Source organism: Argiope bruennichi, chromosome 2 (assembly GCF_947563725.1).
Source record: "Argiope bruennichi chromosome 2, qqArgBrue1.1, whole genome shotgun sequence".
NCBI lineage: Eukaryota > Metazoa > Arthropoda > Arachnida > Araneae > Araneidae > Argiope > Argiope bruennichi.
The window spans coordinates 14852165-14878382 of NC_079152.1; the positions used below are offsets into that span (position 1 = coordinate 14852165).

The 26218-nt window shown below is 33.8% G+C and overlaps 1 protein-coding gene across 1 annotated transcript in view; it reads right to left on the bottom strand.

Moving 5' to 3' along the window:
- Positions 1–733: 733 nt before the first annotated feature.
- Positions 734–26218, bottom strand: part of LOC129961645 (protein ABHD11-like) — a 31998-nt gene continuing 6513 nt past the window's right edge. Inside the window, exons 3-6 of the mRNA XM_056075171.1 lie at positions 23071–23244; positions 15120–15308; positions 11933–12120; positions 734–1042 (exon numbers count right to left, since the gene is read on the bottom strand). Coding sequence (XP_055931146.1) covers positions 904–1042; positions 11933–12120; positions 15120–15308; positions 23071–23244 — 690 coding nt within the window. The 3' untranslated portion in view covers positions 734–903. The remainder of the gene's footprint in view (positions 1043–11932; positions 12121–15119; positions 15309–23070; positions 23245–26218) is intronic.

Genomic DNA, 26218 nt, shown 5'->3' on the forward strand with positions numbered 1-26218 from the left:
TCGTTGTTAATTGCTTTACTGCGCCAAATCTTAAATCCTTGTACTTCAATCGATCATTCGTTTTAGTAATACTATTATCAAGCTCGTACTTGCAACTTCATGATGTAATCATCACTGAACTTTAATTATGGTATCGCCATTTATTTGAAAGTAAACCTTTTCACCTCCTCTCCTAAATATCCTCTATTAGCTCAACAAGATAAATGATAAGCTGATTAGAAACACTGATAGCTTCACTACTTCCTTTTCTGACTTTGAAGATAAATTTTCATCTATAGTACTCTTAAAAAAATAATCATTTTGAAAATTTCATTTCGTTTGTTTAATTATTGATATTTTGCATAATCTTAACAAAATTGGTAAATGTATAATTTTTATTAATCAGTGATTGAATCGCTATTGTTGCTACTCTAAAACTATAATTTGTTCAACTGCTGTCTTTTATTTCAAAGTGCTAGAAATATAGAAGCTCGTATGTTATTTTGAAATTTTGATACAAATAATAAACCTGCCAATGCAGGTTTAAGTTATAACTATAGGTATTTTCACTAATTTCTTTTAAACAGCTTCCTTTAAAAAACGAAAGCCATCTTAATAATTTTAATTAATACCTGAATCATTATTTCGTTATTAAACACTGTTATGAGATTTTCTTTATGAAGATTCAGTTATTTGTAAAAATAGAGAATCCACTGTATTTCAAATTATAAGTTAAACTTTATTGTAAGCATGCATTACAAAAATGTGAAGGGATATCATATTTTAAGTCCCACAGAGCATCCATAATGAGGTGTCACTTATGATACTAAATCTATTAATTTATTTTTTTAAACTATTTCTTAAAGTATTTTCTACTATTGTTCAAGCCAGTTGTGCTTTCATTATCAAAGTTAAATACGCTCTTCAGACCGGAGTAAGGAAATCATGCACAACATCCACAAACTCATCGACTTTCTCGAGCAGTACCAGGTGGGTCGTGTCCTCTATGGTGATAAGCTTCGAATTAGGGCAATACGTTAAAATTTTCTCAAACCTTGAGTCACTAGAAAAAAAATAGCCAAATATTCAACTTTTAGTAAGTGTAAAATATTAAAACTTTCTGTAACTGTAAAATACTAAAACTTTTAGTAAAAACAAATCAACACATACTGAATCTTAAGAATTGATACAACCCTTATCACATCTTTGTAGAAAAAAAGCTAATGACTATAATTAAATCTCTATAAAAGATATTTTAGTATATACTTACGAATATATATGACAAAACGAAGACAAAAGGTAAAAATGTAATAATGTAATAAAATAACTACTTGTTATTGAATAATATATCAATTTATATAATATTATTTATGATAATGATATATTATTGAATATAAATAGTATTTATGTTTTATGTAATTGTATAATATTATTAATTATATCTTATTGAATTATATATCAATTTAAACCCGTTTAAATTGATATTTTGATATTTATAAGAATGGTTAGTATTTAGTACTGTTGACGCCAACTAAATTTGTAGCGCCACCAAGTGGTGAAATCATATAACCGTTGGAGTGTGTGTGTAAACCCGAGAGATACAGGAGAGTGTGTGTGTAAACCCGAGAGATACAGGAGAGTGTGTGTGAAAACCCGAGAGAGAGGGTGTGTCAGGAGTGTTGAGAATAAACAAAGGGAGATACAGTCCACGAGTTTGTGTATCATTTTTATGTGAATGAGTTTTTTTTCTAAAAACTGAGCTATCGAAGGCCAAACATGGTCCAGTTAGCCGGAGACGTCTATGCATCTATTGTATAGTGATTCATCATTTGAAATGTGTGATTTATTAGTGGAGATATCGTCGATGATGATGAAATTGGTGCGAAAATACCAAGAATGAGAATTCTATTGTGGATAACTGGTCTCGAGTGACAGCAGTCCCAGCAAAGAGGTATGGGCAGTATTATCCTTTGAGTTATTAACTAATTAATTTCCCGAGATGAAGTTAATTTTGTTTTTAATGAGTCATAATTAATTTCCCGAGATGAAGTTAATTTTGTTTTTAATGAGTCATAATTAAATTCCCTAGATGAAGTTCATTTGTTTTTGATGAGAGTGTAATTAATATTCCGAGACGAAGTTAATTTTGTTTTAATGAGTTTAGAATAAAATTGTGATAATATTATTCTCTTGAGTTATTTTAAATTATATATTTAAAATGGCGGATTTAGCAAAATTAAAGAAAGATGAATTAAAACTCGTTGACGAGGAGATAGGTTTGGTTGTTGCGGAAGGCATGAAAAAGAGTGAAATAATACGTTTAATTGAGGAGAGTGATGTGTACAAAATGACAACGAAGTTGTTAAAGATGCTGTAGATCAAATAATAGGGAATAAAAACCAAAAATCCGATCAGGATAGTGAAATAGAACTAGAGCGTCTTAGATTAGAGAGAGCTAAAATAAAATTACAATTAGCGCAATTAAGGGCTAATGAAAATAGTACTCAGACTTCCGTTAATGTAGAGCGTAAAACCGAACCAGAAGAGTCTCTGGATAGCTTATTAAAGTCTGTGAGAATATTGTGCATTAAACCACCGAGCAAAGCTCAGGATTGGGGTTTCTTTTTTACTTCGTTAGAGAGAGCACTTAATACTAAAAAGGTTCCTGAAAAATTTAAAGCTGAGATTTTATTAAATTTATTAGGAGAAAGAGCTTCGAATATCCTAACTTATATTGCTGAGAAAGACTTAAATAATTATGAAGAAATTAAATCAATTGTACTAAGAGAATTCGAGCCAACAGGGCAAGCAGTTTTAGAGAATTTTAGATACGCTACTAGAGATAATGAAACTCATGTGCAATTCGCGTCACGCTTAATGACGAGTTTTGAATATTATTTAAAATTAAGGGGTGTTAAAGATTTTGAGACCCTAAAACAATTGATAGTTTCGGATAAATTATTCCAAACGCTGGATAAAGAAACAGCAACTCATATTAATATTAGGCAAAATCAAAAGTGGTTTACACCTCTCGAGTTAGGAAAAGAATGTGATCTTTATTTTGCTTCCAAAGGCAAAACCATTAATGAGATGAGAAGAGGGCAAAATTATAGCAATAAATTTAAACCAGCATCAAAAGTATTTTTCAATGAGATGAAAAATAAAAATTGCGATTTATGTCTAAAAGGCGAGAATCATCCTTTGTATGCTTGTCCTCAATTTAAGAGACTTTCGGTTCTTGAACGCGTAGAGGTAGTAAAAAATAAAAACGTCTGCTTCAAATGTTTATCGCCTAATTGCAGCGTTAAAAAGTGTTCGTTTAGAAATTGTTTCTGTGCAAAGCTCACAACAAGTTAATACACTTTTCGAAAGAAGCAAAAAATGTTTCGTCTACGAATGTAAAAACCGCCGAAGTCATAAATAAGTCGCAATCGGAGGGGAGAAATTCGGAACAGGGTTCGGTTTCCCCCAGGGAGTGGGGTCCGACTTTCGTCGCAACAAATCTAACCGTAAACAAGAATGTTGTTTTGTCGACTGTAAAGGTGGGTTCACACGAGGCTTTTTATTGCGCGCAATCGTTGTCTCTCTACTGTTGTCCCTCTATTGTCCCCGTGTGAACAGTTGAGACAACGTTGATGGGACAATGGCTAATAGTTGTCCCGACGGGACAACCATTTGCCATTGTCCCGTTGCAGTCACGTGATTTTCCTGAAGTAGGCGTGACCTTCTATTGCGCGCAATAATAAGCCTCGTCTGAACCCACCTTAAGATGTTTGATAAAAGACAGATGTTCGCAATGGCAGGAAGTAAGGTGCCTTTTGGATAACGGCTCACAGTGCTGCCTCATGAATCAGAATTGTATGCAGAGGCTAGAACTCCAAAGTGAAAAAATAAATCAATCTATTTCTTGTATTAATAATGCCTCGCTTGTAGTTAATCGCAGAGTTACAGCAATTGTGGCTAATAAAAATAAAAGTTTCGAAAGAAATATTTCAATGTTAGTGGTATCAAAAATAACGGATTTAATACCGAATAAGATGATAGATATGCGTGTAAATATGCCAGAATCAATTGACCTTGCGGACCCTAATTTTAATATTCCGGGCAAAATAGATATTTTAATTGGCGCTGAATACTTTTATGAAATAATAAAGCCGGGAAAATTAAATGCTAAAAATGAGAATTTGACGTTACAGGACTCTGTATTTGGGTATATTGTAGGAGGTAGCGTTTCGAGTTCAGTTAAATTAAATTCTAACTATTGCGGTTTAATACGTGGAGCAGAAGAATTAAATTCAGACTTGAGAAAATTTTGGGAGATTGAGGAAATGGGTAATGAATTACCTAAAAGTAAAGAGAATGCTATTTGTGAGGAGCATTATGCGCGAACACATAGAAGAGATGAGACAGGAAAATATACTGTGGCGATGCCATTTAAAGAGCATTGGTCATGTCTAGGGAATTCAAGGGATATTGCTCTAAAACGACTCGAATCGCTGTGGACTGGCCTGTCTAGAGACCAAAAATATCTGAAACTGTATTCTGATTTTCTGAAGGAGTATGAGGAGTTAGGCCACATGAGCGAGATACAAGATGAAAGTGTTGAACCTGAAGTGACATATTATATGCCTCATCATGGCATCTATAGGCCTCAAAAAACGACGACTAAACTACGTACTGTGTTTAATGCGTCCACCTTGACTAGTAGTGGAAAATCGCTCAACTCAATTCAGTATAACAGCGGAGTGATTCAAGACGATCTATTTACATTGCTAATTAGATTCAGAAAACATATATTTGCATTTACTGCAGATATTCGTCAGATGTATCGTATGATCAATATAGATGAGAGTCAAAGAAATCTACAAAGAATTTTATGGAAAGAGGGAGCTAATGAGCCCGTTAAAACGTATCAGCTAAATACGGTTACCTACGGAACGGTTAGTGCTCCATATCTAGCCATGAGAACACTGTAAGCAAATTTCCATTGACGAGGGAAAAAACTTTCCAAGTGCTGCATCAGTCTTGTGCCATGATTTTTATATGGACGACGTTTTAAGTGGAGCGAGTACATTGGAAGAGACAAAAACTTTGCAACATGAACTTGTTGGCATTCTAAAAACTGCCCAGATGTCATTACACAAGTGGTGTGGAAATACTTCCGAGCTTATTCCTGCTACGGAGAAAGAGTATGAGTTCTCATCTACAGATGAAATTAAGACTTTAGGGATTGCCTGGAAGGCTAAAACTGACTGCTTTACCTTTAAAGTAGATTTACAGCATAATGCCCATACTACCAAAAGGTCGGTCTTATCCATTATCGCCCGACTTTTTGATCCACTTGGGTTACTTGGGCCAGTGATCACGAAGGCAAAAATATTCATGCAACAATTGTGGTTGCTCAAGATCGATTGGGGTGAAATGCTTCCCGAGAAAGAAGCTAGTGAATGGCAAGAGTTTGTAACATCTTTAAGAAACTTAAATGACCTTAACATAGAAAGATGTATTGTCATTCCAAACGCGGAAGTGAATGAGCTTCATGGATTCTGTGACGCGTCTGAAAAGGCATATGGCGCTGCAATCTACGCCAAAACAGTCGATTCAGCGGGTGAAATGAAAGTGAAGCTAATCGCGAGTAAATCTCGTGTGTCACCAATCAAGCAGGTAACTATACCTCGTTTAGAATTATGCAGTGCCGTTCTGCTCACCAAATTGATGCAGAAGGTAAAAAATGCATTAAAAATGGATATTACGTCAGTATCGTATTATTCGGACTCTACAATCGTGCTTTCGTGGATGAGAAAAGAGTCACGAGACTTAAAAACATTTGTTGCGAACAGAGTGGCTACTATTCAAGAATCCAGAGAAATGAATCAGTGACATCACGTTCCTTCCGAACAAAATCCCGCTGACGTCATTTCAAGAGGACTTGACCCAACGAGAATGCAACAAAGTGACTTATGGTGGTTTGGTCCAACCTTTCTCCAAGAACTGCTTGTGAACTTTCCTGGTGATTGCGACGACATCCACGATTCTTTGGACAGTTCTGTGCAGAACAGGGACGTTTCTTCTGAGAAACTTTATTTAGCAGAACTCAAAAATCCGACTAATTTCTGTTTAATTTCAGCTGTGGACTCATCATTTTTAGATAATATACTTAGTGTGTCAAATAAGTTTTATAAAATAATTAAAATTTTAGCCTTTATTTTCAGATTTATTAATAACTTGAGAAACTCGAGCAAAATGTCAGGTCCTTTAACCACCAAGGAACTGCAGTTGGCCAAGTTAACTTTAGTCAAACTTTTTCAGGTAGCTGCCTTTAATTGTGAAATAAAAGCCCTCAAAAAAGGTGAAAATGTTAATAAGAGTGAGGTAAGTTGCTTGAACCCATTTCTAGACCCAAACGGTGTCTTACGTGTTGGAGGAAGACTAAGTAATTCTGATTTATCATATGATAAAAAGTTTCCCATATTACTTCCAAAGAATCACAAATTCACGTTGTTAGTTATGCAATATTTTCATCTTAAATAATTGCATGTTGGTGCACAAACATTGTTGTATTTGGTAAGACGGGAATATTGGCCATTATCTGGCAGAAATACGGCCAGAAAAATTATTCATGATTGTGTTATTTGTGCTAAAACTAAACCTAGAACGGTAACCCAAATTATGGGAAATCTCCCAACCAATAGAGTTAAACCTAGTTATCCTTTTACTCATGTCGGGATAGAGTTTTGTGGACCTTTCTATATTAAATACAAGGGTCAGAGGAAAGGCAATTATCAAAAATGTTATGTGGCTGTTTTCATTTGCTTTGCTACTAAGGCAATCCACTTGGAAATAGTCACTGACTTAACTGCAGAGGCAATGATTGCCACTTTAAAGCGCTTTTTTAGCAGAAGAGGTGTTAGTTCCTCTATCTGTTCTGATAATGCAACTAATTTCAAAGGGGCCAATTCAGATTTGAAACGTTTGCAAAATATGATTGGTAGACCCCCAGAGCCATTAGCTAATTACTTAACAACTGAACAAGTGACATGGAAATTTATTCCACCAAGGTCACCTAACTTCGTTGGCTTATGGGAGGCGGGTGTTAAATCTTTCAAACACCATTTAAAGAGAGTTGTTGGTAATGCGCGTTTAACAATGGAACAGTTTTTGACTATTGTTATTCAAATTGAAGGTATTCTAAACAGTCGCCCACTCACACCTTTGTCATCAGATCCAAACAATTTTGAAATTTTGACCCCAGGCCATTTTTTAATCGGCCGTCCCATAAATTGTATTCTTGATCCAGATTATTCAGAGAGAAAAGATAATCTTTTATCTCAATGGCAAAGATTGAGCAAAATGGTCCAAACAATTTGGAAGAAATGGAAATTATATTACTTAAATAATTTGCAAGCCAGACACAAATGGCAGTTTGAGAAACAAAACATTTCAAAGGATTCTTTGGTTCTTTTAAAGGATGATAATCTTCCCCCTTGCCAGTGGACAATGGGAAGAATACAAGATTTAATTTATGGATCAGACGGCAAAGTCAGAGTAGTACTTATAAAAACTCCACAAGGAGTCACGAAAAGAGCAATTTCAAAAATTTGTTTGTTACCATGTGAATAAAATCAATGTATATCTAGTGTAATTATTATATTTAGTATTTAAAATGATATAATGTATATTTAAGTTGTTCATTGTACATATTGAAATATAGCATATATTTTCTTTTCAGAAATGTTTTGTATATAATATTCAAATTTTTTTAAAGTGTAATTTTTTTGTATCTTGTGCAAGATAATTGTTGAAATTTTGCATTGTCTAATTAAGTAATGTGTTAAATTTTTATTTCTGTAATGTTGAGATTTTGAAATGATATTTCAAGGGGGGCGGAATGTTGACGCCAACTAAATTTGTAGCGCCACCAAGTGGTGAAATCATATAACCGTTGGAGTGTGTGTGTAAACCCGAGAGATACAGGAGAGTGTGTGTGAAAACCCGAGAGAGAGGGTGTGTCAGGAGTGTTGAGAATAAACAAAGAGAGATACAGTCCACGAGTTTGTGTATCATTTTTATGTGAATGAGTTTTTTCTAAAAACTGAGCTATCGAAGGCCAAACAAGTACTTTCTTTCATCTCTTGAAATCTATAATTCATAGATTTTAAGACTTCAATTTTTTTTATCACAAAAACTGAATTATTTAGCATTTATTTTGCTTAACTATCAAATCACGGTCATTGCCCTTTTTACCCTTCTCTCTTTCAGCTCATCAAGCTGATACTTAATCTTTCGACTGAATAGACGTCTCGGAACACTGTAGTTGAAGAAATCTCTTCAAAATTTTCTAATGATGTTGTTTTTTAAAAGTCGTAACGCCACTAACGCCATTTCTAGCACACACCCAACATTATGGTGGCTGATTTCCGACTAGACAAACCAAGCAGATGATTAGTCACCGAGGGAGGCAGAGATGTGTAACTAGCAAAAAGTTAAACATCATTAGTTGTTACTTATGGCATTTGTCATAGACAAATCCGAGTTTGTGGGTTACAGTAACTTCTGAGGGTAAACGCCCCTGAACATCCCAGAGCAGAAGTTTGACTTCTAGCTCATACGAAGATGACACTCACACACTCGCTTGCGCAATCCCTTTTAACAGGTTTGGGGGGACTCTTTCACACACCTCACAGATAGAACACAGGGTAAAGAACAATCGTGCCAGAACTAGAACTCTAACTTGGGACGCCCAGATCACGGGGAAGACGCGCTACTCCTAGGCTAGGAAGCCGGCAAATATCATTAGCCTAGTCGTTAAATAAATAACTTTGTAAGAAGCAGAATTTTTTGATAATAAAATAGAAGTACTGCAGTGTATGTGCTCATTGAATTAATGAAATCGTACACGAAAGCATAAGTCATATTTTAATATATTGGAATATTAATCATTCATCAACTGAATTAATTATATTCCATTTGGCAGATCATATAAAATAAAAAAAAATATTTAATATAATGGAGAACCTTTTGCAGCAAAGAAGAATACATTCGATGTTTTCAAATGCATTATACATATAACAGGTTGTATAAGAAATTAGAGCAAATTTATGAAGTTGTCATTAGTGGGAAAGGTCTCAGTGAGAACTCGTTACAGCAGAACATCCATTGTGCGATTAGGTGGATTGTTTTTCTATCGTTAAATGGCTCTTGCTCTTCTATACCTAATTTAGCTCAAATTATTCTGACAAATTTTAGTTCATTCTTTAAACATTGCGTAGGTATTGCGTCAGATATAGAAAATTATTTCCTGAAAACGATTCTAATTATTTGTGTTTCTTATCTTCCAAGAACAATAGATTAAAGCAAACTGCGAAATAGGGATATCGAATAACAGGTTTTGGCTTAATTTGCTGTCCTTATTTCTTTGCTGTTATATCTCAGCGTCTTTTAAATGAACTTCCAGAAAATGTGAATTGCACAGCTGAGATAAACCAAATAATTATGTTTTCTAATTATTATCCAATTTGTGTAATTTAGAGCTTATTGAGAATGCATCTTCGGAAAAAAAATGTGCTGGAATTTCTACCTCATATGAAAAAAAAAAAAAAAAAAAAAACTCTTAATACGAAAATGTAGGTTGAATGATAGCTTATCAGAGGTTAGTTATAGCTTATTCCGATAAGTTTTAAGACAACCTTTGTGTTAATTCCTAAATTAATTTTGTATGGAATTTGTAATTTACAATTGAAATGAGATTACATTCTCCCAGGTAATTTAAAGAAAAAATTTAACTTATGGTATCAACAGTTACATTTAATATCAAGCATATAAGATTATAGAGATGATTAAATATATCAATAACGACTGGTTTGTTGAGTTTGCATGTGTTTTGCATTGCAAGCCAAAAAGGATTATGCTGCCTGTTTTTAGTTACGAGTTAATCAAAGGATCAACATAGTACATACCCAAAGTAAAGTAATACTGATGAAAACTGTACTATTTAATATTTAGAAATCCTCACTTGTTTAATTGAGATATTCTACTAAATATTGTGTTGAAAAACATATCAAAATTGGAGGACATTTATTCCAAATGGAATGAGGCATACGTCCTCTATTCCCCTTTCCCTTGTGGTCCTACGTTCAAAGAGCACTTAGTGCTATTGATACTGCATCGCGTTAATATTTTTTTTAATGGAAAGCCCGAGTGACCTGTTTGATTACAGAAAAATAAAAAGGCATTGGCCAAATTTTGTGAGCAATCCAGAGAAGAATTTGATTATAAAAGTGGAAAACTGTTATCACTACTTTAATCAAAAATGATGATAATATTAAGTTGTATTATAAGTACTTTGCATTTGTAAAAAATATAGCACATATGTTAGTTTGGGTGTTAAGTTTTTACTCTGATTGCCTGGAAAATTGCTAGTGATTCCTCAAAAATTTTGCTTACAGAGAGCTGAGTAGCTCTTGTTTATCTTTCTGATTCACAACTTAAACCGATAATTGATTATTAATCCGAACTAAACTGCAGCGAATATTTTTAACCCTTATGTTTATTTTGTAGAGTATACCATACATACAACTTTATAAAAATATACTACCACTATAAAATAAAAATATATATAAAATATAAAAAATATAAAAATATAAAATATAAAAAATATATATAAAATAAGCTACCTATATACATTTTTTTTGCTTTTCTTCAAAAAAGCAATCTTGCCACGATAAGGGCTAATCAAGATAATACTAATGATTTTGTTTCCTGTTACTTTACCCTGTGATCGTACAGTAGTTAAGTTATTGATATTGAATGCACATAATGATCTACTTCCTGCTAGTTAATGTCGCAGTTAACGAGGAAAACATTTGATCATTAAGGCTCGTCAGACCACGCGAAACTTTATTAGAAAGCATGTGAGATGGTAGAAATTCAAAATTAAAAGATGTTAAGCAATTACTGGGATTTTACCGAAACCGCGTGATGACTACTGTATTCGGAATTGTTCCTGTCACTCTCGCAAAACCACTTTATCCATGAAATAGTCAAAAAGCTTACATTATCATGTATACATGCGTAGTATAAGTAGGATGATTCCAAATTCATGGTACAGAGCTTGGAAGGGAGGTAGAGAACAAGGATAAGAACCATATTGACATTGGAAACCCAAAGGGAAATCCTTTTCTTTAGTCAGAAATGCAGAGTGTCTCCATTCAACTGAAACAAGATGTTTTGTTTCTAAAATGTACACTAGTGAAGATATTTTAATGAAATGTTCTACAATGGTACATTTATTGAAAACAATTATTTATTATATAGAAATGTATGGGCGCAAGTGATGCAAATGAGAGAGATAAAACTTAAATGATGGTGCCGTTGACAAGTTGGACGTACACTCCCAAAGATAACAAATATTTCATGCACACATGCAGTAGATGCTGATATTTAATAGAAATTGGCGTTTCGCAAACAAGGCGCCTCAGATATTCCTAGAAAAATTGAATCCGGAGTAATTTCAAATCAGTTTGGAATATATGTTTAGTATATTGATATATTAATAAAAGTACATACTTTCTTAAGTTTGTTAATATTATACAAAGTTTGAATTTTGACTTTTTTTATAGTGGACTTTTTCTAGTGGATTTATTTTGATTAGTCTATTTTGATGGATCAAGTTTAAAAACATTGTGTATATTAATATGCCTATACAATAGTTTTGAATATTGCCTTAAAATATTTAAAAGCTGATGATATATTGGAAAGGAATTTTAACGGCAATAATCTATATTATATGTAAAATAGTTTATATAAAAATCTTAATTTCATGTAGCTTTATCTATAGTCCAAAATTGAACAGAAGTGCATTATATTTTTCATCAGTAAAACTGCTTTCCATTTAAATTGGATTTGGCTGACGTAGATCAATATTGAAATTATATCAATACTATATAATACTCACGGTATGTTATAGGAGTTTGAGCATCGTACAAAAAGTATCTCATGAGAGCAAAATCCTTCCCGTTTGTCAGAGAAGCCCGGGAATTCTGCTAAGATTGCCTTGTGTATGAAATCTATATTCACTTTCCATTTGAATTTCCCATCTTCTTTCATTAAGTCATGAGCCAGCTTCTTATAAAAAAGTTCTTTCTAAAAAGGAAAGGAAAGAACGGGGATTAAATATACTTTGTCCTGGCTATTGTTCAGAATTATTTTCACATAATATTGTTACGAATTTGTAATGTTGCTTCCCATCAGTTAGTTCCATAGGAGGAAAGATAGTTTTACCGTCAGCTCTATTGGATGCTGATAGGATGCCGGATCAATGGCTTGCCAATCGGATTTGACTTGAATGGCAATCGGACTTGAAGTGGCGACAAACTCCGCGTCCATTTGATAACTTCGAGATGAATTTGGCGACTTTGGAGACAAAATGGATAATACTAGAAAGTTCAGGAATTATGGCAATTGGACCGATTGGAGACTTGTTATACTTGATTGTTCGAGAACCTTCTGTGCTCTGCTCCAGAAGCTATAAAAGACCGGCTGTCGTAGCTGAAGCCACTCCTACAGAATCGTATAGTGAGTTAACGACTAATTATTTGGATCAGTCCAGCGAAGAGCGTTGAGTGGAGATCAAGCAATTGGAATTGGATTGAGAATTGGTATCGTTGGTATAGCGCAGAGTTTTGGGGACAAATTTGAAGGAGCATTGAGCCGTATGTGGGATAGCCAGTTATTAGTATTGAATCGGCAGTTAGGTACAGCTAAAGTGAGGAGTCAGTGAATATTAGGTGATTGGAGAGACATTAGAGAATAACTATTTGGATTCTCTTCTCCTCCTGAGTTCTATCTAAAAGAATTCCTTTAACAAAGAAAAGCAAACATTAAAAAAAAAATCTTCTTACGTAGGAAATATTTTTTCTTCTTTTATCCACGGATAATTCATTTTATTAAATCGGATATTATATAATCAAAGTACTTGCAATTATTTATTTGGTTTATGAAGTTGTCATTAGATGTAAACTCAAATAAGAGACTGTTAAAGAGCTTGCTACGTATATTTTGTGACGAATTTAATAGAAAGTATACATCCTATTGCTTTAATAAGGGTTAAAGTGCAATTTTTAAAGGAATTTAAATTCTTTGTGTTCATTTATATTAATTATAAATCTCTGTATTAATAATTCACTTGCAATTCAAATATAATTTAAGTTGGGTTAATACATGTATTACTTAAGTATTCAAAAGATTGCTAGCCGAGAGATGAAAAATTTCAATTACTCGAAAAAGATAAACCAGAAAGCTATTCGTTTTTGTTGTCATAAACGATGTGTATAAAAGTAGAATTAACAAATAATATTGTTTTAAACTCGCTTGTTGATAATTTAATGCTGATTAAAGTTTTAAAATAAAGCTATTTGTCATCATCTCATCATTAAGTGCAATATAAATGTTTACTATGACTTAATAATAATTTTCATTAAACATTTCAAACAATACTAACAAAACGAACCTCAAACGTCATGAGTCGGGTAACTTGCTATCGACCAATCGCAAAGAGAATAAAACGTAATATTTACATATTTTTTTTTTATAATATAGAAATGCAGTTACAATTTTCTTAGAAAATTTATTGCTTTGTGGAAAATAGAAGATAAAATATATCACATCTTAACTTCAATGTATCTTCAACCCCACAACTATTTTATTTTTTGAACAATATAGGCAAACGAACATATTCAATTTTATAAATGTAATACCGTATTGATTCAACTTACAGTCCACATAACTTTATCTATATCACTCAATTTTCGTATCGAATTGTAAATTCCCTGAATTATCTAATTTCAAAATGTAAATAATAACCAATTTGGGGTTCTGAGGGGCGACTGTAAAAGGATGTAACTTAAATTTTTACTTTCTACAGAATGTGTCATAGTAATATAGAGAAAGTATTGTATTCGACAACAAATTCGAGCTCGGGATTTTGACGAATTTCTACGGATTAAACATCTCCGAATTCGAAAAACGCATTTTCGGAAAAATCCATTTATCTGTCTGTCTGTGACAAAGATAACCCAAACTCTTTGAGTTAGACAAGCGAAATTTGATATATGGTCCAAATTCGTAGATTTCTATCAACTTGTGGTTTAAATCCGTTCTGAAGAAGTCTATCAGTCCGGCTGTTCGAATATAAGTTGTTGCTGTTGTTTATAATGGCACTTACCATGGACAAGCTCGCTGACGAAGTCTGTGATTTTAAGCCAAGGGAGCGTCTCTTGTTTTTAGTAGCGCCAACTAGGGCCAAGAGTACGTCTTAGCTACTCACGCATCACATTCGCTTGCACAACCCCTTTTTACAGGGGGGGCACATTCACACCTCTCACAGATAGAACAGGAAGAACAACCATGCCCGAACCGGGACTCGAACCCAGGACGCCCAGGTCACGGGGAAAAAGCGCTACTCCTATGCCAGGACGCCGGCTCGAATATAAGTTAACAGGATAAGTACAAAACGAAGAGAGCTAGATGGATTAAATTTAGTATATAGGTTTAACATCTATAGTGTAGACAACTGTCAAAGTTTGGGCCAAATCCATTAAGGAGCTGAGTGTCTGTCGGTCTATACGTTCACAAGCATGTAAACGCAATAACTCAAACGCAGTGGCTTAGATGTATCAAATTTTGTATGCATGTTTTTAACTACAACCGTAATCTTGTGTCAAATTTTGGTTTCAGTCAGTTGGGAAAAAATCATCTAAAACCCAAATTCAACCTTCGGATAACGTTAACCCCATGCTAGGGATTAATCGCCAAAGTTGAATTTAAATAACTCGCTAAAGTTGACTCGATAGATTCAATAAAAATGCTAAATTCATGCCAAAGGTAAATATTTCATAGATAATGTACGGCATTTCAGTGGAAGGCGTTTAATAAGATAACAATTTTGTTAGATAATATGCGAAAAAGCTTTGGGGGTGATCATTTTAAAACGGTATTAGCGAATTTATCCTGCCTTTATTTACTTTGAAACTGCATATTTCTACAAAGGAAAATTTAACGAAAGTAATATCAATCTTTTCAGGTTATTTACATATTTCTAATATTCAATTTTCTAATAAAAAACACTCAGTGAAAAAACTCACCGCTTTTGGTCCCATCTGGGCCAACTTGTTAAGTTTAGTCCGAGCGTCCTTCAGACTCATTTTAGGATTCAAGGCCTTTAAGACTCGATTTTGAGCTTGTATTTCTGGAACGAAATTCCCTTTCATGTCCTCATAGAAATCGTTAAAGGGAAAGCTATCGACCATCACCATCTTTTCCACAATTTCTGGCTATAGAAAAGAATATTTTGTATAAAATTCAATTGGCCTTTAAAATTAAACGTAAAATTTATGAATTGTTTTAGATCAATGAATCTTAAATCTTTGCAATGAATGATATATGTTTTATCTATAAGAATATGGGACATTATGACAAGCTAAAAAAACCTTTAATTGCGTCCATTCGATTTCAGAGTATTCTTTGTATTATGCATTTTCAAAATACTTTATATTAATTTATATATTCCTTTTTTTTTATAATTCACACTTAATTTTAACTGTATTTTCAACTCTAAACCTTATCAGGTCGTTTTCTGCCAAATGAATTAGTGAGATTAAAGGATCAGGAAAACTAAGATGGTAAATAATTTTGTTTTTGAATAAACATATATTTTAAATTATCAATATATATATATATATATATATATATATATATATATATATATATATATATATATATATATATATATATATATATATATATATATATATAATACACTCATGTCCAAAGTTAAGGTCACAAACATAAAATCTGGAAAAAATGAAAAACTATTCACTGTATTGCCGTGAAATTTGGCACAGAGGTACACTACAATGGAAGAAAGAACATACACACATAACAACATGGAAAAGATTTTAATTGGGAAATAAGAAACAGGGTATATCAAAAAGTGTTACATTATGAATCAGAGATAAAACATTTATCTCAGGAAAAGTCTGCCTAATATGGAGTGTGACCACCGTGCACTGCTATACAGGCTTCACAACGAGCTTTCATACTGTTTATGAGGGTGTCAATAAATGTTTAAGGTAATAAAGCCCATTCTTCCAAAAGCACCACTTTTAATTCTTGGAGGGTATTAGGAGAGGGGGTTACACTGTGCAATGGCTCTTCCGAGACCATCCCAAACATGTTTAATAGGATTATCATCCGTAGACCTCGAGGGCCAGTCCATATGTCGAATATCCTCTTCTTCAAGAAAATCATCAACGATCTGAGTTCTGTGTGAACGCGCGTTATCGTCCATAAACATGCAGTCTGGGCCAAAAACACCCCGGAACAACCTCACATAGGCTTCAAGGATCTCATCCCTATAGCTATGTGCATTGACAGTACCCGCATCGAAGACGTGCAGTGGTGTACGACTGCCCAACATTATGCCACCCCAGACAAGGATTCCTCTGCCACCAAATCTGTCGATTTCTTTTACGTAGGAGGGATGATAGCGAGCTCCTCGCTCTCTCCAGATGAAGATTCGACGAGTGTCACTCTGTGTGGTAAATATCGACTCATCACTGAAAAGAACACGCCCCCATTCTTGCTGTGCCCAAGACTGATGTGTTCGGTACCACAACAACCGGGCATTTCTGTTGAATGCAGTCAAAGGGACGCTCTCAACTGGTCGCCGGGCATAAAGGGCCCTCTCTGCTAGACATCTGTATACTGTTTGTCTGAAAATTCTTATTCCAGACGCAGCAGCAAGGTCACGAGCGAGTTGAGGAGCGTTTTCAGTCTATGCCGTCGTGCGCTTAATGCCAAATAGCGATCCTGTGCAGGCGTCGTTGCTCTGTGACGGCCTTGGCCGGCCTTCCTGGTTACAGTACCACTTGTTTAGAATTGATTCCACAACCTGGATATCACTTTCGGTGCCACTTGTAACCATCGAGCCACCTCCGCTTGAGACTGCCCAGCTTCAAGCCTGCCAACGGCTCTCCATCTCAAGGAATCGTCTAAACGATTATGAGACCTCATTCTCACTGGAAGCAAGTTACATTTTTTGTTTTAATGCAATATTCACAAAATTGCAGGCAAATATCCCAGATGCCTAAACGGTCTAATTTCAGTAGTTCCTCAAAAACTAAAGCTAAACAACATTTTTTTGCACATCAAAGATTGATATCGTGTTTCCTGTCCTTCACAATATATAAAATATAATTTGTTTAAATTTTATTGGTAGCCATTTAGAATTACTTTGAAAAACATTTTTGTGACCTTAATTTTGGACATGAGTGTATATAATATTAGCAGTACCCGCGCAGCTTGCCTGCGACATTGTATGCAAGAGGAAAAATTAGCTTTAAACCTAATGCCAGGTTTAAACTCGGCCAGTTATAAGACAGCCAGTAGGTTCCGACGGGACAACAACATGCCGCTGTATCGTATCTTACTGCGTATGTATAATTTAGTTATTTTGCGTTTAGCGTTTGTATAATTTAGTTATTTTGTTGGGCGTGAAAAAATTAATCACTTATCATAGATTAATTCCGACATTTTTTGCTCTTTGTTCTTGCAGTAGCGAGGTTGTGTGTATTTTCAGTTTATTTGCTATCGTTTTTTCTTTAGTTTTCTAAATTGAGATATATTGATCTTTTTTTTTATTTTACTATGTTTTTTGTGTAATTTTTCATCATTTTAATACGATACGCAATGAAAAAGAAAAATCAGGGGCGCTAAAACGTCAATTTATAACCAAGCATGGAATGCCTGAATCTATCTTATGAAACTGTGGCAAACATAAATCAGTCCCTTTCTGCCCATGTGCTGCCTACTGGCTGTCTTGTAATTGGCCGAGTGTAAACCCGGCATAAGTCTAGCCTCCACCCGATATGACATGGGCATGTCACGCAAGGTCAAACAAACATAAAAATATATTTAGAAATCATCAAAAAAAACAAACCTGCCAAACAATTTTTATAGCACATATTCAGAAATGTTTAGACTGTTAAATAGGTAAAAATATGATATGCTCATAGTCAAAACAATTCACTAAAAATATACAATAGAAAAGATGTTTTGAAATTTAAAAATATATACAAATAAGTCATTGCACCCACTGTCCCACACTTGTTTATCAACCCTATAAAATCTGATATGAAAATCAAATTCAACTTGCTTCATAATATTTCTTTGTCAACTATATTGGATATTTTTTCCCCTGGTGCCAAGACAAAAATATTTTGTTTGGATATAACTCTAGAAAGTGCCGCATAAAATTGTTCAGGCTAAACTTTGATGTACAGTCATTTGACGCCTTGCTAGGTTGGCAATTTTTCGTTGGCGCTTTGTTTGGTGTTGTTACATTGCCATCATTTTTTTACTATTGTTTGTTTGCTGTATTTCGATCTTTCCTGTTCATTTCCCTTGATTCTTTCATGCTGTACATATTCCTTCTGGTTACTTTCATTATTTTCGATTAAACTTTGTATTGCGTGCATTCCATTTTGCTGCATTTATTGATTTTTTTTTCTATATTTCCGTTAATATGCTGCAGCGTTCATCGAAACCTGACGGTTGGTAACGCTATTGCTGCATTTCGAGCCACATTCAACCATTTTGCTAGAATTTCTATTAAACTATTGGGGGGGGGGCGATTGTTTATCAGTTTTTTCTTGAGGTTCTGATGCAGGAGAATCAGTTTTAATATCAAAGATTTCTCTCATTACAATAATTACAATGGATTTACCGTTTTTCTTTAAACTTGCTCAGTTCTCAGTTGGACTCTGTTTCGCCATGACAATAAATAAAACCCAAGGACAAACGGTTCATACTGCTGGAATTGACTTAAGCAAAGAATGTTTTTCTCATGGACAACGGAACAACTTTGATATACACTCATTTTCGCCAAAAATAATAATAATAATAAATAAATATCTCTGATTATAAAACTCCTTTTTCTATTTTGATATGACTTCAGTATACTAAAACCTTCCCCAGTAAATGTCAAATATCTCCAATATCAGTTTAATATTTGTCAAGTTTTTCTCTGCCAAACATACAGGCGCTTTCAAGAGACTTCATTTTATACTATGTATAGATATGTATGCGTATATTATGAATTATACACAATGATTATTATACAATATACACAATGATTTATCATTCAAAGTTTCATTTAAATCAACTAAGGATAGTTGGTTTAAGATAAAAGTATGCAGTGAACTCACTTTTTGAAGGATGGTTTTCTCTTTTTACAGTTGCTTTATTTTGTGGTTGTGGATCAAAATTGTACTTATTAATATGTACTGTTTATTTTAACATCAGAAGACTACCTCTTTTCGATGATTCTACCTCGCTAAGGGAAGAGACGCGGAAGTATGAGCGCATTTCCTGAATTCTTCATCATTCTTTGGCCGTGAATTTAGCCTAATAAATATTTTTCCTTCAGTTTTTTTCCATGTATATGTGAGTATCTTGCCCTTTCTGATCGTACGTTTTTATTTTAAATCAAAAGTTACCATTGATTGCTTGTATGGCTAGTTCAAGTGGCAAAAAGGCTTTTAGGAAAGGCACAAAGAATGTTTTATATAACATAATGAAATGCAATCAAGATTTTCTACTCAACAATAGCAAATTTTGTTAATTTAAAAAATATTATTAAAAAATTCAATAACAAGTAAAAAAAAAAGATTTTTAACAAAAAAAATTTGCTATTATTTTTTAAGATAGTGAATTATCAAATTTTAAAAACAGAAATTTTTTATTTATTCATCATAATTTAATGTTTAAGTTCTTACACTAAATAAAAATTGTTCTAAAGTATTTCTTTGGGAATTAGAATCTTTTCCTCACAATATTACGAGTTATTCGCAATTTTTTTCACTTTCTATGCCCGGAGGATCATTCTAATCCACTTTATTACTAAATATAAACATCTCCTATTTTTCATCTTTCCTCTCACCCCTATATTGGCACCAGGAAATACTCTTCAGAACGGAGAATTCTGGGATTAAACAGGATTTCGCAATTATTGTGATTCGGTTTTGCACTGAACAGCACAAGATACACACATCGATATGCTTTTGTTTAAGGAAAGAGTTGCTATTTATACAAATTGTTGTTTAGTCAATTCTATTGCCCATAATATGGCCTTTTCCCCTAATCCTGATAATTTAACTCACTTTTACTGGTCTATTTTAAATTTGTAGAATTTGGCGGTTTAGAAAAACCTCACACAAAACTTTTTGAATTTTTAAAAGTCATTTTTTTTTCAAAACACTTAACATCTTTTTAAATCTTTGTTCCTAATTGTACAAAATTACAGATCTTTTTAATATTTGTTACTCTTATTATTGTATTGTATTATATATATTTGTTACATCATTTAAAATTTTATCAATTTTTAAAAATTTCTTATGAATAGCCTAATTTGTCCTAATTTTGATCTTGTGCAAAACACTATAACATGCCACCATTCTAGTCGTTGGATCACGACACTGGATAACAGAAAATTCTGCAAAAAAAAAAAAAAAAAACTGAACATTAGACAAATTTCAAACTTGAACAAGTTAGTCGAAAAAGAAAATTCTAAAGTTTTTGGTCATAATGATTTATTTGGAGTATACCAACTGCAAATTATAACGAACTCCTTCATTTTTATCTTAAAAGCTTTTGTTGGATTAGTGCAAAAATTTTTTTCTAACTGGAATGTTGATTTGTGCATTGATGTTCTTATCATTTATTTTTTAATTGAAAAATACCACCCATCAAATTATTTAAAAAAAAACAGGATGCGTAGATTCTACTCTTATTTGTGTCCATGGTCTCAAAATCCATAGGGTGATTTTGATCAAAAACGCACGAAAAAATCCCAACCGGAGCATATCCCAAAACTTTCTCGCATACTCTCTACTAAAGGTGTTATCCCAGAGTGTATGCAGTGGCGTATAGTATATCAAGCTTTGGCGTGAATTTACCCTTTTTACTGAAGTTGGCGAATATTTTGGTGATTAATCCCTGGCATGCAACTAATAATATCCAAATTTGTGTTTTAAACACGCTTTTACCCAATCAATTGAAACAAACATTTGACAAAAACCTACACTTGTAGTCACAAAATCTCTTACATTTCAGATATTTATTCAAATCGTAACGTTTTTGTGTTATTGTGCTTAAATGTTTCTAAGGATACAAACCAAGAGGTAGTCAGCCTCTTCTTGAATTTGGTTCAAAATTTGATTGATTTCTGCCCTATCGATTTTAAATCTATGAACCAAATTTTATCTATTTAGCTCTCTTCGTTTTGTAGTTATTGTGTTAACTTATATTCGAATAGCCGTACAGACAGACTTCCTCTGAATGGATTTTGCTCAAAATTAGATAGAAATCTACGAATTTGGTATAAAGATCGTGTACCAGGTTTCATCTGTCGTCAAACCACTTTTAATTATCTTTGTCACAGACAGACAGACAGATTTTCTAAAAATGTGCTTAAAACGTGGTGATTCATCGAACTCCCGAGTACGATTTTTTTGACGATTACTGTACTTTCTCTATACTACGTATTAGCGGAAATTTTTTTTTTTTTGTTTATTGAGCCAAGAAACAATGCAATTGTCTTTTTTTTTTCGAGATCTCTCATAAATCGGATTTCCGAGTATTGTCTAACGAGGGGAATAAGTAAAATGCCCTGCAAAAAAATGATAATAAAATAAAATAGTTTAAAAGCTGCTAAAAATATTCAAATTTTTGTTGCATTCTGCGTTCTTGTCAATCATTCTTTGCTATGAAATTAAGAGAGAAAGAGTTTTAGAGCTTAATTTTATAATGTATTACAGTAGATCTAGAATAGAAATGAGGTGCATATTTTTTAGATCTAAATAAGTTTTTCCTATGCATTCATATTGAACTATTATATTATGGTATTGTAATTCAAGGACAACAGAATGTGTGGAGTTTATAGCGACGATTAAGAACGAAAAAATGTATATTTAGATACTACACATATTTTTTTGTTTATTTTTGGTTAGAATAAGCTACTAAGAAATTATAGTCCTATTGTAATAAAACCAATTTTAAAAACTGAGTTGTTAACAATAAATGCCGTAATAAAGATATAAAAATTGAAAATTTTAAATATTACTGAAAAAAATAACACATTTTTTACCATTTTTAAACCCTGGTATGGAGCAGAAAATATTTAATTTTTAAAATTACTTTATCGTATACATAGTATGTAGAAAGTATTGTAATCGTCAAAAAGTTCGAACTCGAGATTTTGACGAATCTTTGTTTTAGACCTCCCTGAGTGCAAGAAGCATATTTTTGGAAAATGATCATCTGTCTGTCATCATCTGCCTAAATGGAGGAATTTTTGTGTACGGTCTGTACACCAAACTTATAGATTTCTGTCAAATTTTGAGCAAAATCCGCTCAAAGGAAATCCGTCTATCCGGATTTTCGAATATAAGTTAACACGATAATAAGTTAAACGAGCCGGTGTCCTGGCATAGGAGTAGCGCGTCTTCCCCGTGACCTGGGTTCGAGTCCCGGTTCGGGCATGGTTGTTCTTCATCTGTTCTATCTGTGAGTTGTGTGAATGTGCCCCCCTGTAAAAAGGGGTTGTGCAAGCGAATGTGATGCGTCAGTAGCTAAGACGTAGTCTTGGCCCTAGTTGACACTACTAAAAACAAAAGACGCTCCCTTGGCTTAAAATCGCTGACTTCGTCAGCGAGCTTGTCCATAGCAAGTGCCATTATAAACAACAACAATAAGTTAAACGAAGAAGGTAAGATAAAATTTGGTACCCATATTTAACGTCAATAGTGTAGACATGTGTCAAATCTTAAGACACCTGTCAATTTTGACCGTCTGTCAGTTTATACTTTCAGAAACATGTAAATGCGATAACTCAAAAAAGCAAAGTTTTAAATATATCGATCTAGGTATGATATTTTGTGACTACGAATGCAGTTTCATGTCACATCTTTGTTTCAATCAGTAAAACAAAGCGACTTGGTGAAAATTTGATTTATTTTTAGTCCATCTAATACATACCTGATGAATTGCTATCAGATAGCTAATAGTACAGCTGAAACTGTGTGTGACAAATGTGACTCTTTTACAGTCGTGTTCTGTAAGGAACCTTTTGACATCATCAGTCATCACGAATATGTCCATTTTTTCAGAAAAAGGACTCTCTCCGTGATTCCTTAAATCAAGGCAGTAGACCTGAAAAACAGTTTAAGAGTATAACCAATGACAGTTTAATGAAAAAAAAAAATCAAATATATTGAAATACGAAATACTCCTTTTTACTGCCGGCATCCTGGGTTAGGGGTAGCGCGTCTTCCCCGTCATCTAGGCTCCGGGTTCGAGTCCCGGTTTGGGCATGTTTGTTCTTTGCCCTGTGTTCCATCTGTGAGGTGTATGAAAGTGTCCCCTCAAACCTGTTAAAAGCGGTTGCGCAAGCGAGTGTGTGAGTGTATCAACTAGAAGTCAAACTTCTGCTCTGGGGTGTTCAGGGGCGTTTACCCTCCGAAGTTACTGCAACCCACCAACTCGGATTAAATCACTGACTTCATCAGCGGTTTTGTCTATGACAAATGCCATAAGTAGCAACTAATGATGTTTAACTTTTTGCTAGTTACACATCTCTGCCTCCCTCGGTGACTAATCATCTGCTTGGTTTGTCTAGTCGGAAATCAGCCACCATAATGTTGGGTGTGTGCTAGAAATGGCGTTAGTGGCGTTACGACTTTTAAAAAACAACATCATTAGAAAATTTTGAAGAGATTTCTTCAACTACAGTGTTCCGAGACGTCTATTCAGTCGAAAGATTAAGTATCAGATTGATGAGCTGAAAGAGAGAATGGTAAAAGGGGCAATGACCGTGATTTGACAGTTAAGCAAAATAAATGCTAAATAATTCAGTTTTTGTGATAAAAAAAAAATTGAAGTCTTAAAATCTATGAATTATAGATTTCAAGAGATGAAAGAGAGTACTAAATACTAACCATTCTTATAAATATCAAAATATCAATTTAAACGGGTTTAAATTAATATATTATTCGGTAAGATATAATTATATAATATTATACAATTACATCAAACATAAATACTATCTATATTCAATTCCCCTGTGAAAAGGGGTTGTGAAAGCGAGTGAGTGAAGGCCATCTTCATATGAGGTAGAAGTGAAACTTCTGTCCTCGGGTGCTCAGGGGTCTTTACCCTCAGAAGCAACTGCACCCCTTTCCCGTTGTAACTCGAACACGACATCATCATAAATCCTGCTTAATGCTCATAAACAGTATCATTCAGAACTGGCAGTTCAATAATTTGCAAGATATCAGACACACTCATACAAAATCATTTTTATGTAAAAACCTAGGGGTTTGAAATGTAACTTACGGCTGCTAAATAAATGGGTAGTAGTGATAGTGAAATATTAAAAAAATTGGACACTAGTTGTTGAAGGAAACTACGCTTTGATATATACTTACCAGAACATCACTCTAGGAACATCTCTTCCAAGATTATCCAACAGGTTTCTCATCAAATTGTATTGGCAACTAATTCGCGTATTCCTCGCGATATATCTCCTCCAGTTCCATGCCAAACTTTAAAGCGAATATGTTGTTTTGCTCTGTAGCTCCCCCCACCCCCATTATCTTGCTGTTCGTGAGTTTCCATCGATGCCAGCAATGCTGAAAGACTAAATCTTTTTTTGAAAATCTAATTACATCTGGTATAAAAAAAAATGAAATAAAAACTGACTGTAAGGGTATAACAAAAGAAAGGGACTCTTAGAGCGTATCAGATTTTCAAGCTCACCGTCATCAGTTGCTTAGTTAGCACTTCGTGCATGCCATTATATTACATTCATTATATTTTGCATTAAAAAAAGGTATAAAAGCATTGACGGTTTATCTCTATGAAGATTCTAAGGTTGGTATTTTTCCTTAAAAATGGCATAAAGGCATTGACAGTTTATCTCCTTGACGATTGTAAGTGCGAACTACGTTCTTGTTGTACAAAATGCCATGGGAAATTTAACAGCCGAGACATCGAGGGGGGGGAGGGGGGTAGTAGTATACATGAAGCTGAGTGAATAACGAAGATTTTTTTATTATTATTATTGCGATTTTTTGAAGCTTGCAAAAGGGTCGCGGTGGGCTAATGGTAAGGTCTTGGTTTCGGAAGCGGAAGGATTTATGTTCGAGATCCGATTCTAGGGTGCTTAGGAGCTTTTCCCGTCAGTAGTTACTGCACAAACTCGGCTTAAATCGCTGACTTTGTCAGCGGGCTTATCTATGGCAAGTGCCATAAGTAATAACACACTTTCATAGTTTAATTTTTAATTTATTATCATTAATAGTAAGGAATTTTGAAATAGTTTTTCTCAAATCTCATCATCAGTTGGCGGTAGAAGTATGAAAGTACAATTTTATTAAATTCATCGATCAATTGATGCTTAAATTCTGAATTTATTAAAGAGTTTAAAATACACGTTGTACATGCAGAGTACACGTTGTACATGCATCCAAAAATGACTGATGGATTTTGAAAATTAGTGAAAAAAAGACGGAATGCTATAGAAATACATAGTTTAGGATCTTAGAATAGGAAAGTCATTTCGGGTTTACACTCGGCCAGTTATAAGACGGCCAGTAAGACAACGCATGCGCAGAAAGGGGATTAATTTATGTTTGCCACAATTTCATAAGATAAATTCAGGCATTCCACGCTCGGCTATAAATTGCCTTTTCGGTGTTCCTGGATTTTTCTTTTTTATTGCGTATCGTATTAAAATTATGGATATTTACACAAAGAAACATGGTAAAATAAAAAAAAAGATCAGTATACCTAAATTTGGAAAACTATAGAAAAGAAATGGAAAATAAAATGAAATAAACACACAACCTTGCATCAGAATGAACAAAGAACAAAAAATGTCGGAATTAATTTATGATAAGTGATCAATTTTTTCACGCCAAAATACCGCCAAATTCTACAAACGCATGCGTAGTAAGAAAGAAAAATGCAATACAGCGGCATTTTGTTGTCCCGTCGGGACAATTACTTGCCATCGACCAAACAGCATTTTTCAGTCTTTCTACGCATGCGCTGCCTGTTGGCCGTCTTATAACTGGCCGAGTGCAAATCCGGCATCAGGGAACTTTATCCCACCAAATGGCAACTT